Consider the following 12752-nt stretch of genomic DNA (forward strand, 5'->3'; position numbering starts at 1 on the left):
TTGTGATGTGGCCCACCACATATACACAATAATATTGCAAAATGTAGACCTGACAAAAGCCACAATTGTATGTACATGTTTACCAGCTTTTCACCTGTGCATTTTCTACTCAACACAACACAACACAGTATAACTCATGTCTGTCTTTGTTGTGTTGCAAATTAGATGACAACAGCATTGATACTGATGAGGACAGCTAGCTTAATAGGTGTGTTGTACATATTGTCTCATGCTGCGACCTTTCGTGTTACAGCCCAACCATGTTTTTCCTCTCATTTACATTTATCTCCATATAGCTCTTTAATCAAGTCCAAGCTGCCCTGAGCTGATACCATGTTCTCATAATGAATGCTTGACTTTTTGCTCAGTTTATGGAATGTATTTTAATTTTCTTTTTTTTAACATATACCTGTTCACATATGGTCCTCACACTCAGATATAATCTACGGAAGTAATATGAAAGTCAGTTTTTGCGAATGCTTAAAGGAGGCAATTTCAATGTAATTACAGTGCTATTATGGAAATTATTCACCTATTGTCAGTTAAAGGTCAATGTTATACTCTATGGTCTATTCTTAGGAAATTGATGCATAATTCAAAAATATTATCAAGTTTAATTTTGTGAAAATTATTTACTTGTTTTCAGTTAGCAGGTGTCATGACAGGTATCATTCTTATGCACAGTATTTTCTGTTAACACCGCCATAATGCAATGTGTTCCATTTTATAGATGTAAAGATTATCATTGTGGAACCCTATGATTGTCAGTGATGACACAAAATGGCAATGAGTAATAAGTGTGTGACATCTTGATTTATTGCTCACAAGTGTTTGTTATATTGGGAGAGGTAATTGAATGAATGAAGTAGTGCTTTCAGACACAGCACTAATAAATGATAAAGGTTTAAGTTTGACAGTTGCAACAGGAAAATGAATAACATGTCACTGGGTCTTTTTTTACTGCTGACATTTTTGATTCATCATAGCAGGAAAAGCCCAGGTGTTACTTATAACTGCTATAATTAGTTGGAAATCATTTAAGTAATTGCAGAGGAATATGGTTCAATGAGATAATATTAGATCTCTGATAACAAAAGAGCTTAAGTCCGACTTCAAACAATGGTGACCCTTGTGGAAAATTGGGATGGAAATATGGAATTTACTGTATTTTTATTTCACGTATTAATTTGTGTCTTCAGTCGAGTGGATGCTTCAATCACATGCCTTATGTAGATCATGATTTTTTTTGCTAAGTCTGTTTTCCTTTTTGCTTTTATCACTACACCAACTTTTCCACCTCAAGACAAGTGTAAGAAATTGTAAAAACAATGATCCAGCGTCTCCATTCAGGTTTTTTTAAATGATTTTATTGAAAATACATATATAAACAGGTAGATAGAAACATACTTAGTGAGCCAGCATGTGCAGACATTTCCACAGCAGACAGTTTGACATACTCATAACAGTCATAACAGGAAAAAGCACAGGTGGAACAAATTTCATGGACAATGGATCAGTTCCTTCAAGTGTCTCAGCAGCAAACCCTGCCAGTGAGCCAGCATGTGCAACACCAGCACACTGGAGCTACTGTAGCTCAACTAACTCAATGGAACACAGTCAATTTTAATGTTATCAGCTACACCTGTGTTTATACTGTTATCATGCCAAAATGTCTGCTGTGAAAAAGAAGGGTTATAGAAAGATCTGAAATGTGGAATTCAGCTTATGATTGATGCTATTATTCATAATATAAATGTTATGAAAGAAAAAAGTGTGAACTGTACACTCTACCAAACAGTGTCTCACTGGGAGCGTAAGACATTTTTTTAATATTCCATATCATGTTTTTCAACATATTAAAAATTATCTTTGGTCTCAATTAGTGGTTCATTTGTTTAAATCTAACAACGAGAGAAAGCAAAAGTTTCTCTTGAAGAAATAGCATTAATCTCTGGATGCTGCACCTCTGCCACTTCGTGAGGACAAATAGACTGGAAAAAAAGAGTAGACACAACATCCTTCAGTACGGAACAGACCCAGAGGAGTCATCATCAACTCAAAGCAGAGGAGACATATACAGTAGACCAGAGTGTAACAATGGTACAAAAGCATTTAGAATAATTGCAAAACCGCTGTAGAGAAGAAAATTATACAAACAGCAACCCTGTCTGTCTCTCTCTGTTTCCTTCTTTCTCTGCTTTGGGTCTAAATGTGCACCACGTGTTGTTGGCTTTAACAGCACTGGCATTCTTTCATTCTCAATTCAGTGACAAAAGCCAGTGAAGCATTTCAGTTAAATTTGTCCTTGCCCTGATATTAAAGGAGAAAAAGAAAGAAAAGGTTGAAAGGAGTGTTTGAAGTGAAGCATATCTCCTTCCTTTTCCATTATGTTGAATTTATGATTCAGGAACATCAGTTTAATCCATTTACATCTATAGCGTGCACAAGATACTATAGATAAGAATATATCTGTCTCAATAATTCTAAATTGAATTCATGTGTACTCGAACTTTGGACAAAGGCCTAGTCCAATTACTCCATGATTCAGAGATTCACAAGTGCTTCATGACTAATTGGGCCAATTGACATGTTCGAGTGCTAAAAACCCAAACTGCATTAATAGCAGTCATACGCAGAGGCTTGTTTTCTGAGACTAGTTGATATTCTGCCTATTGACTGTGAACTTGCCTTGACCTCATTCCTTCAGGCAGCATGAACAAAGAAATGCTCATGGGATACAACACTAAGCAGACGCGGTTTTACAGTTCTTGTATTCTTTGTTAATTAAACGACTGCAATCCTCTAGCAGTTCGCATGGTTTGGATTTAATAGCTGCATATGTCACACTTGGCATTCATTTAAACTACTCCATCACATCTGAGGCTGGCCAAAGGACACATCTACAGTAGTACTCTCCTTCAATGGCTTTCTTTTTCTTTCTTTTTTTTTATTGGAGCCTACCCATGACTCTCCATCCCCACCCATGAGTAGTGTTTCAATAACAGGAAACAATCGGCCATCGTCTTTCATCACAGGTTGACGCTGGTTCCCGCACGGTGCCACTGGGTCTCTGTGGTGCCAGCCAGCCAGCCTGCCGCAGTCCATAGCAAAGGAGAGAGAGAGAGAATAAAGAGTATGTGCCAGCTTACTTGTTTCCTTATCGTCCTCCAAGGGGGGATCTGACGCATGGCCTTGCAGCAGTAATATTCAAGACTGATACGAGATGAACAGAGGCCTGTCAGCCTTACAGAGACATTTAAAGGCAGCTAATTGACAAGGCCCTCATTAGAGAAACATGCTATTTGCAAAATCATATGTCACTCCTGAGTGGGATTTGGGCTTTTTTGCTGGAAAGCGCAGTTGTAGGATTCAGTTAAGTGGAGTGGTCCTGGTTAATTTTATATTAGAGTCCCAATGCCACGTGTAATTGTCTGAGACACTCTAAAAAGCGGCTTTCTCAGCAAGCAAGGCATGTTGAAAGCTGTGAATGTTCCCGTATCACCCTCAGAAGGATGGTAGCCCCCCATGAGAGACTGCATGTCCAGGTTACATTTATTCATGGACTCCTCATGCAATGCATTTCTGGACCCCTACCTTTTTTTTAAATTTTAATACAGTCATCTGACAGCAGAAACAAAAGCATTATGTATGCATGTATACATTACGCATGCATGCATACAGTATTCATGCATTCAGTATGTCTTTGACAAGCTTTGATTTTTTTTTTTTTTTTTTTTTGAGCTGCCACAATATGTTTTCCATCTGATTTATTTTTTGTGTTAGCAGCCGTACTGATAAATGACCCTTTTCCCACACAGGTGATACCAAACTGATTTATGATATTAATAGCTGCTTGCACACTGCTCTACTTGTAATTACATCAGGCTGTGCAGCTGCAGTAAGTGAACATACAATCATATAGCCTGCACACAATTTTTAAGTTCATATTATCTGTCTTGGTGGACGCCTTAGTTTGCTTATCAACCCATCTCCATGGTCATTAAGCCTTTTTCTAAGAGGCGGGAGGACAATAAATTATTTTGTTGACATCTGTCTGCGTGTGATGAATGAATAAATGCTCCTTGCTTGATTGGATGCAGGTTTTTTCCCTGGAGGTTGTACAATTTAGTTATTCACTGGTCCATATTTCCTTCACCAAATGATGGTGAACTGAACATATGCTATATTTGAGGGATCCAAAATGGATATATTTTCCTTTTATTGTAGGGTTTCCATTCAATTATGAAGATTTACACCAAATTGAAAATGGTGCAGGTTTTTTTATACTACCACTAACAAACTAAATTGTTAGTTGTCTTGTATGCTGAAGTATTCTGTGAAGGTTGACAGTTGAAGGGTTGGTCCTTTAACTTAATATTTCATAATAGGTTAACTTAAGTTGTGATCCCTGAACCTCAGCACACAGCGACACACAGGCTCAGACATGTCTCTTTTCCTCTGTTGTACGTGATGAATTCCACTGCCCCCTCTTGTCTCCACCTTTGTTTTGCACCTTCATGAGGTAAGAGCAGCATTCCTCGCATTCAAGCAGCATCCTCGATGACTTTATGAAAGTGCTTACAGACGCCTTTTTCTTGATTGACTTTCCGACGGACACATCCTGTCCCCCTTCAGAAGCCGCTTTCCTCTTCCTCATCCCTACAGCGCATAGTCATGATCAGAGCTCTCCTTGGAGGCTAGTCCGGATACCTGTTGCAGTGTTTGCTTGGCCAGCTGGAAGTGTGTGCGTGTGTATGTGTGTGCTAGTGTGTCTGTGTGTGAGGAAGGTGAGAGGTAAAGGAAGACCTGTTGATCATCACAGGGCTCAAAGGAAAAGTTATAATAACAGTAATGAACTATGGCTGCAGCAGTGTGTTCTGTATCCTGTTGTGTCTACATGCTTTCTGAAAAGAAAAGCGTTTCCTCCTTCAACTTGGAAGCATTGTTTATGGGGTTACAGTATGTGTTTGTTCATAGGTCCTCACAATGTCACCCTGTGTACTACAGTGAGTCTTTTAAATATTCAGACACAGTCACCACTAATAAATTAATTTCAAATTTCTGTTTTACCCTTATACTTTAATTTACTTTTCTTTTCATTTTTTACATATACCTCTTTACAGACACCCATGTTACATGTTTACATCTTGATGGAAAACTATAAAGTTTCTGTGCTTTAAATATTGATATAAATGGATTAATAGAAACAAATGTTGTCCACAGTGGGTGATTGTTGCCATTGTACAATGGCATAATCACAAAAGAGTCTATCATTTTCCCATGGTCTCTGGATATGGCAGAGTTGAAGAAGGGTAAAGGATTGTGTAAAGTGAAGGTTTGCACCAGAGTGAGCGTTGTACCTTATAGGTTGGGAGATGGTCGTATATAGATTTCACTTGGATACATATTAAGCATAGAATGGAGGCGAGACTTATTTGAAGAAACAAATGGATTTCCAGACGCTGCCTTTTGCAGATTCACTGTTGTGTGATGTTAAAACTGCAGATGCTTATTGCTGGATTAGAAGTGGAGTTAAGGCATCTTTGATCCTTAATGGCCTTCAGTTTCTGTTAACCAAGCTGAGTGGAAACTGTATAATTTCCATTGTTGTTCATGTTTTGTCCATATGAAATTGACACAGAGAAAGCAAATTTGAAAAAATTAAACAACAACAACCAGACACAGCTCATCTAGTCATGTTGTTTTACTTCAGTGCATCAATAGCCTTGGAGACTTGGCTGAAAACTTCATCCACTGGCAGCTCAGAGTCAATCTAGACAAAGCAACACAGACACCATATGTAAGAATACATTATGTCAGATTTTGTTTTGTCAGTTTTCACTGAGCATAGCAGTCATACACTCACCTTCCTCACAATACCACGGCCATCATAAAAGGCGATGACTGGCTCAGTTGCTTTGTAATACAGGTCCAGACGCTTCTTGATGGTCTCCTCATTATCATCTGAACGGCCGCTGGTCTCACCACGCTTCAAAAGCCTCTTGACCATGGTCTCTGCTTTTGCATCAATGTACAGCAGCAGGCAGGGTTTGCCGATCTGAGTTCAAACACAAGGGAGTGATTTAAGCTTGTCTCCATAGTTGCAGGGATGAATTATAGACCCAAAAATTCATGCCCTCTCCTACCTTCTTCTCAAACTCCTCGCCCTGCTTCACCTCACGGGGGTAGCCATCAATAAGGAAGCCCTTGGAGACATCAGCCTTGGCGATCATGGCATCCTTAATCATGTCTAAGACTGTGTCCTGCAAGCAGCCCCGAAATATTATGACCAACTCTCACAGCATGATATAGCACTTCAAGATGGAAAATAACTTAAAGTGCATATTTGAAAGTGATAGTTCAGGTTATTTGACATGGGTTTGTGTGAAGTAGTTATACATAGTCAGTGTATTACCTGCAGTAGATTCAGATTGGCGCACTGCCAGTTTAGAGTAGCAGCCGGGAGCACCAACACAAAAGCTGAGTGGTGTACTAGTGTGAACGGGGCCAGACAGAAAAACATGTTTTAGCCAATTTTAAAAAATGCCACGTGAAAAAGCCAATATCAGATTAAGTGTACCACTTCACTACCATATTCCTATGCACAAACATGGTGAAAATATTCAAAATAAAGCATACACTTAATCTGATATTGGCTTTTTTTCAATATGGCAATTTCTTTCTGGCTAAAGCACATTTTTGCTGCTGTCCCCCTCAACAGCTGCAAATGACTCAGATATTGTGCCGGGGCTCCTGGCTGCTTCACCAAACTGGGAGCGCGCTGATCCAAATCTACTGCAAGTAATACACTGACTATAGATAAGTAGCTCATACAACTCCCACGTCAAATAACCCCAACTATCACTTTACTCTCATCTGTGCACACATTTTGCTTGCTATACTGCACAATTCTTATCGATACAAGGAGGAAAAGATATAAACAATACTTTTATTGAATGAAACTTTCTTACCAGGGGCACAAGCTCTCCCTTCTGCATGATGGCCTGGAGATGCTTGCCCCTCTCAGAGCCAGAAGACACCTCAGCACGGAGCAGATCCCCAGATGACAGGTGGGTGTAGCCATATTTTGCAACTACCTTCTCACACTGGGTGCCCTTTCCAGAGCCAGGCCCACCTGAAGAACAGAGACAGAAAGCATTAGTGTTACAGGACGGAGATAGATGTAAGAGGTCCAATGTCTTGGACAAAAAAAAAAAACACTCACCCACAACAAAGATGATCTTGGCATCTTTAATTTTGTCTGAAATAAGATGGAACAAAAGAAGTTGAGTCCAACTGTGTGAATAGGTAAAACTTCTTTCTAACAAAGTTAAATTCACACGAAAAGGATTTCTAAAACAAACCTTGTGGAAGTATGATATCAGTGGTACAGGTATTTCCCATTTTTTTAAGCCACAAGGTACAGTGTCTCCTGGTCCACTAGGCTGTTTTGACTGTAGGTCTGTAGGTCTGTGCTATTACTCAAACAGTGTTGCCATGACAACTGTTGTCACTTAAGACTGTTATGTAGCCAGGTATAACAGTTCAGTGGGAACTACAAGAACAATCTAAATTATAAATCTAAACAAATTTGCAGAAAATGAAAAGAAAACACAGAATTTTGGTTTTATTTATTTATTTTATTTTTTTAAACTATATTGTATTAATTATCTTAACTACATTACATTAGAACTATATTATCTTTACTGCATTTTGTATAGATTTTGTATCTCAAATATTTTTGTTGTTCAGTAAATGTCATAATTTATTTCTGAATAAAAATGGAATACTATGTCTATGTACAGTATCATTGAATGTACAAGGTAAGGTGCTGTCTGTATTCTCAAAAATCACCAAAAGATGGCAGTAGAGTCCAAGAAAACGGAGCAAGCTTATCTCTGCATTACTATAACTCCACACAAGTAATGATAAAATACAAATGAACATTTTCCAAATCATTAAATCATCATTAATAAAGCGTTTACAGTCATACTCAAACATATGTAATTATTTACCTGCCATTGTGTTGTGTTAGATGAGTGTTTTCCTTCAACTGAAAAGGACAGAAAAGGACACAGAAAGGCAAATAAATTCACTACAGCAGATAATATGACAGCAAGATAATCTAAGTAGGTCACACTGTTTTTATTTAGGTAATCCATTATAAACTGACACTCTGTTGTGTGAAGAGTGGACAATGACTGTCTGCACAAGGTTCCATGTTAAGGCTGGGATTAATGTCACTGTCAAAAAAAGACAGGTGACACTTTGTTGATCACATGTTTAGAATAGAATTAATAGTTTATCAAATATTCATTTTGGACTATGCGAATAAATTGTCTCCCACCATGAATGCAAGATTGCTACATCACCTTTTAATCAATTCGAGGTCATATAATCATTTGCATAACAGTTTTATCTATTCAGAGAATCAGTATTTCTGTATTTTAAACACTCCATTTCTGAACATTGTGAAATACTGAATACTTTGCCACACTATAACACTATCTGCTGGCAACATGAAACATTCTTTGAGAGTAGCATATTCTTTCTAACTCACAAACACATGAATGAATCAGGAGGTGTAGTTGTACTGTTAGTAGTATTAATATTACTGGTAATGTTAATGGTATTTTTTAAATGTTTGTGTTTATCAATAGAGACTGTACAATGTAGCCACACAACTTAAAAATGAGCGTAAGAATACTACATAGCTTATACAGTATGTCTGAACAGTGATCAAATTTCAACAGCAACCCCATTGAAACCGTCCACCAGCAATTAAATTCTATTTTTCCTCGTGTGGTGTTGAAAAACAATGAGAACCTGTTACTTCCTGGAGAGTCGGCCAAGCTGTCGTAGGAAAGTAGAAGCTTCTGATTGTAGCAATTGTGTTATTTAAAGCTGACAATTCTAGTCCTGAAACATTTGATTGGCATAGGAATGACTTTTAGTTATTTATTCATATTACTGAATATATCTAAAGAAGACAACAGCCATTTCATTTCCTGTTTACACTTCTCTTTTAACTTACTTAGAAAACAGAACAGAGAAGAATGAGGAAGGGGGTTGGGTCAGTAATTGGGCTGTGAGTAAATAGATATTTTCAAGTAGCTTCTTGTCAGTGTTATATACACGGGTTGAAAATGGGTGTGGTTGAAAGAACTGACTTTAAATAATTTTAACATGTCGCCTATTTCAAAATAACCACCCAGTTTTGCATCTACTTTAAATATAGGGATGTTCTCACAGGCCAAATACTATACAGTATATACCATCAATACTTATTATCATCTTTCCATTCTTTCCATACAGTTCTGCATACTCCAATTGTGGCTATAGTATTTGCTTGTCAACAGGTTACTTACATCACAAGTGTGTGTGCTAAACAAGTAACCTGGTCTGTCTCAAGCTACAGTGCTGAATATTTTGTGTTTCAAGACTTGAATTTGACCTTGTGACAAAGTGGCTGTTTGCTTTGCTCACTGGCACACGCCTGCTATACAAACAAAGCTGTTAGGCCTATGATAGTGCCAGATTGACCGATAAGCTTTAAAGGACCAGTGTGTAGGATTTAGGAGGATCTATTGGCAGAAATGGATTACAATATTTATATTGGAGTTTTCATTAGTGTATAATCACCTGTAAATAAGAATTATTGTATTTTCATTCGCTTTGAATGATCCCTTCACATCTACATAGGGAGTGGGTCATTTTCCACAGAGCCCATCATGTTTATACAGTAGCCCAGAACAGAAAAACCAAGCACTGGCTCTAGAGAGGGCATTTCACGTTTTCTCATTACCTGAAGGGTAGGTTCAGGTACCAATGTAGATTGGAAAGGGAAGGCTGAGGAGAGTGGTATTCAGTGAGTTGCAATCTGCAGCCTCAAAGCCAGATGGCACTAGATCCTACACACTGGCCCTTTAAGGACTGTATCGTATAAGAAAAGTGGTATAATATAAGGACAGGAGACGAATTCAATTAAAAACCTCAATAAATGTATATTAAAAAAATGCAGATACTTCCACACAGGTGCACTGCACAATTAATCAATTAACATCCAATCGTGCTCTGTGTTATCATAAATAAAAATGCTGAGCAGGTCCAGTTGGTTGTGAATTTGTATCAAGTGGCTTTGAAAGAGGGTTCAGTGTTGGGACACGGATGGCACAAGCTTCAGTCACACAGACAGTTCAGCTGGCCAGTGTTTCAATAGGAACAGTGGCTAAAGTGACATCTGCATTTAAATCTGTGGGGAAAACATCAGTAAATAGGAAATTTAATCAACAGCACATATTTGATTACGTGCATTAGTGTGATATGCAAGGAAAAACAGAAGAGCAACTCTTCTTCAAGTGACTGAGAATGTCAATGCAGTTCTATCCTGATGGGAGTGGTCTCTTCCAGGATGGCAATACCCCCATCTATAGGGCATGAGGGGTCTCTGAATGGTTGTGAATGATGCAAGTCATATGCTATGGCCTATCACCAGATCTCAATCCAATTGAACACTATGGGAGATTTTGGAGCCTAACACCTTAGTAAGAAAATTTATGTTAGTTTTTACTTAAATTTGTCACCTGTTTGTATGTTTCACTGTAGCTGTACTGCAACAGAGTGGAAAAAAGTGAATTATAGTTGTACTATACATGGTCCAAATGACAGATTTCTATCTGGCTATATGGTTTACCATCAAGATATATTTTAGCAGAGTACACACCAAAGCTGCAAATGTTACCAGCTTGTTCTCTGGTTCTCACTTGCAGTACTCCTCAGTACTGGTGGTGCTGCTTCTCAGGTGTCGAGTTTTATGTCAGCAGCCATTAACCCTGTGGTCTGTGTAAATGTCACTTGGAGACTGTCATCTGAGTCAGCACAGAGCTTGTTTGGGAATCCCACTTTGGCCTATTATGGTGCCATCCTCTGGGTGCCCTGCATCGTTGGCTTGTCAGTCATGTTCTGGTTCTAATATGGTGCAAACAACATTACATGGCTGCCTGTGTGGGAAATACACACCATACTGCATGGAATTATGGAAGTGAAAGTATATGCAGCTTGGCTTTGCTCAAATACATTTCACAATAGAGGCCTTATCAAAACTGGAGATGTAGCAAGATGTTTGAACAGGATTTTGTCTAATGTGGACAAAGCCATCTGAATTTTGTACTAGGACTTGATCCATACTGTTTGCATGAATCTCTACATAAATAATTCAATAGCATGCAACTGAGTGCACTCTTAATGTAGAATAGAAGACCACTTTAGAGGACGAGAGACAGAGACACATTCAAACGTGATTTTTGTAATTCAATCCTTGAAATTAAATATAGAGACACTGATACATATCGCCTGTCACGCCCTCATGTCTTATTACTGTTTTTTAACATGCCACCCAGCTAAAAAAAGACCCAGTCAGTTTGCAGCTGTTAAGGGATAGCATGTCAACCATTCTCTAAGAGCACATGCGGATGAAGTTTTCACTCACTGCCCCTGAAAGCAACAGGAGTGAAAACAGGGCCGAGCACATGATCTACTTGTAGGTTCTCTCTATACAATGTTGGTTACTAAGGTACTCTGCAATTTAATTGGGCATACTGTCCCTTTAAGGGAGAACAGGGGACCCTTTGACGTCAGTGCAGTGGGAGATATTCCATGATGTTTGTGAAAGGATGGAGCGAGATAAATTCATTGTTAGCTGTGGCTTTTTGGGGTGTGTTTGTGTTCTAAATTGCAAGCTTTAACTCACTTTAGTGTGCAAAATCATCTCAAAAGAATCAATAGCATTCAGCCACTAATCAGCTGTTAATGACCTTTTACTGTGGCTAAAAGCATGGCAGAATTAAAAGGTGAGAGCAGCTTGTATGAAAATACCCATAAATGGGTGCAGACGAAGGAGAACGTTTAAATGTCATTAGAGTGGAGGCAAACCATCTGCAATGAAATGTCAAACCAATTGTCTAGAGATAAAAATAAGAATCAATGGTTGGTTATCCCTTAGCAAGACAGTTATATCATCTATTCAATACCATCACTGAGCATGACACACACTAGAAACATGCCAGTGCACGATACAGAAAAGCCTGATTTTCTGATTGTGTCAACCATTTTAAACAGTGTGACTAACCAAAGTTTGTCGAGAGACCAGTAACCATGACAGTTTACCATTACAGTCTTATGTTATTCTGCCTCTCCATCCCATCAAACAGCCCTGCCCACTCCGCCTGCCCACACTCTTTCACTCTGACATCTCTCTATTCGTTCACTTAGACCCAGTCCCAGCCATTTCCTGCCTGCTCTTCCTCTATGGAGCCTTTGTCCTCTGTACTGACCTCTCTTTTCGCGCTGTGGCTCTAGATCCCAGTGCAAGGGGCTGCTGTCCCTGGATCCCCGTGTGTGTGTGTCTGCACAGTTCCTGCTGCACGGCAGCCCTCCCTCCCCCATGCTATGCCTTTTTATAGCTCAGCTGAGCCTGCTCAGCCAGCGTTGCATTCTGGGTAAAGGGGAAGAATAAGGCGGGCGAGGAGAGCGAGGGAGGGAGAAGCAGGATGAATGACAGGAGAAGGCAGGGGTGAAATTAGAGGCAGAGGGAGAGGAGGGGAGGGCGGTGGCAGCGTGTTTGACAGTAAGTTTTAATTCAGGTCATTAGGTAATGAATGGCTGCATATGAGTGTATCCCAGCAAAATAAAAAAATTGTGCTTTACTTAATGTAAATTAATCAGAGCTGCTAACAGCAGATGACTGCATTTTT

The 12752-nt window shown here is 39.0% G+C and overlaps 1 protein-coding gene across 1 annotated transcript; it reads right to left on the reverse strand.

Moving 5' to 3' along the window:
• Positions 1–5689: 5689 nt before the first annotated feature.
• On the reverse strand, positions 5690–12452 carry ak1 (adenylate kinase 1). The gene is made up of 7 exons (XM_056404002.1): positions 12333–12452; positions 8016–8053; positions 7226–7261; positions 6972–7135; positions 6147–6263; positions 5867–6058; positions 5690–5773 (listed from the first exon to the last, which is right to left on the reverse strand). The coding sequence occupies exons 2-7, from the start codon at positions 8020–8022 to the stop codon at positions 5705–5707; spliced, it is 585 nt and encodes a 194-aa protein (XP_056259977.1). The 5' UTR covers positions 8023–8053; positions 12333–12452; the 3' UTR covers positions 5690–5704.
• Between the last annotated feature and the right edge of the window lie 300 nt (positions 12453–12752).

Source organism: Seriola aureovittata, chromosome 18 (assembly GCF_021018895.1).
Source record: "Seriola aureovittata isolate HTS-2021-v1 ecotype China chromosome 18, ASM2101889v1, whole genome shotgun sequence".
Classification (NCBI taxonomy): Eukaryota; Metazoa; Chordata; class Actinopteri; order Carangiformes; family Carangidae; genus Seriola; species Seriola aureovittata.

What these genes read in the sequence shown, in the direction of transcription:
- ak1 (XM_056404002.1), bottom strand. An exon ending in GCGAGGAGTTTGAGAAGAAG is followed by an intron (nt 6,059 to 6,146) that starts GTAGGAGAGGGC and finishes GTTTGAACTCAG; the next exon opens with ATCGGCAAACCCTGCCTGCT. An exon ending in GCCGTGGTATTGTGAGGAAG is followed by an intron (nt 5,774 to 5,866) that starts GTGAGTGTATGA and finishes TGCTTTGTCTAG; the next exon opens with ATTGACTCTGAGCTGCCAGT.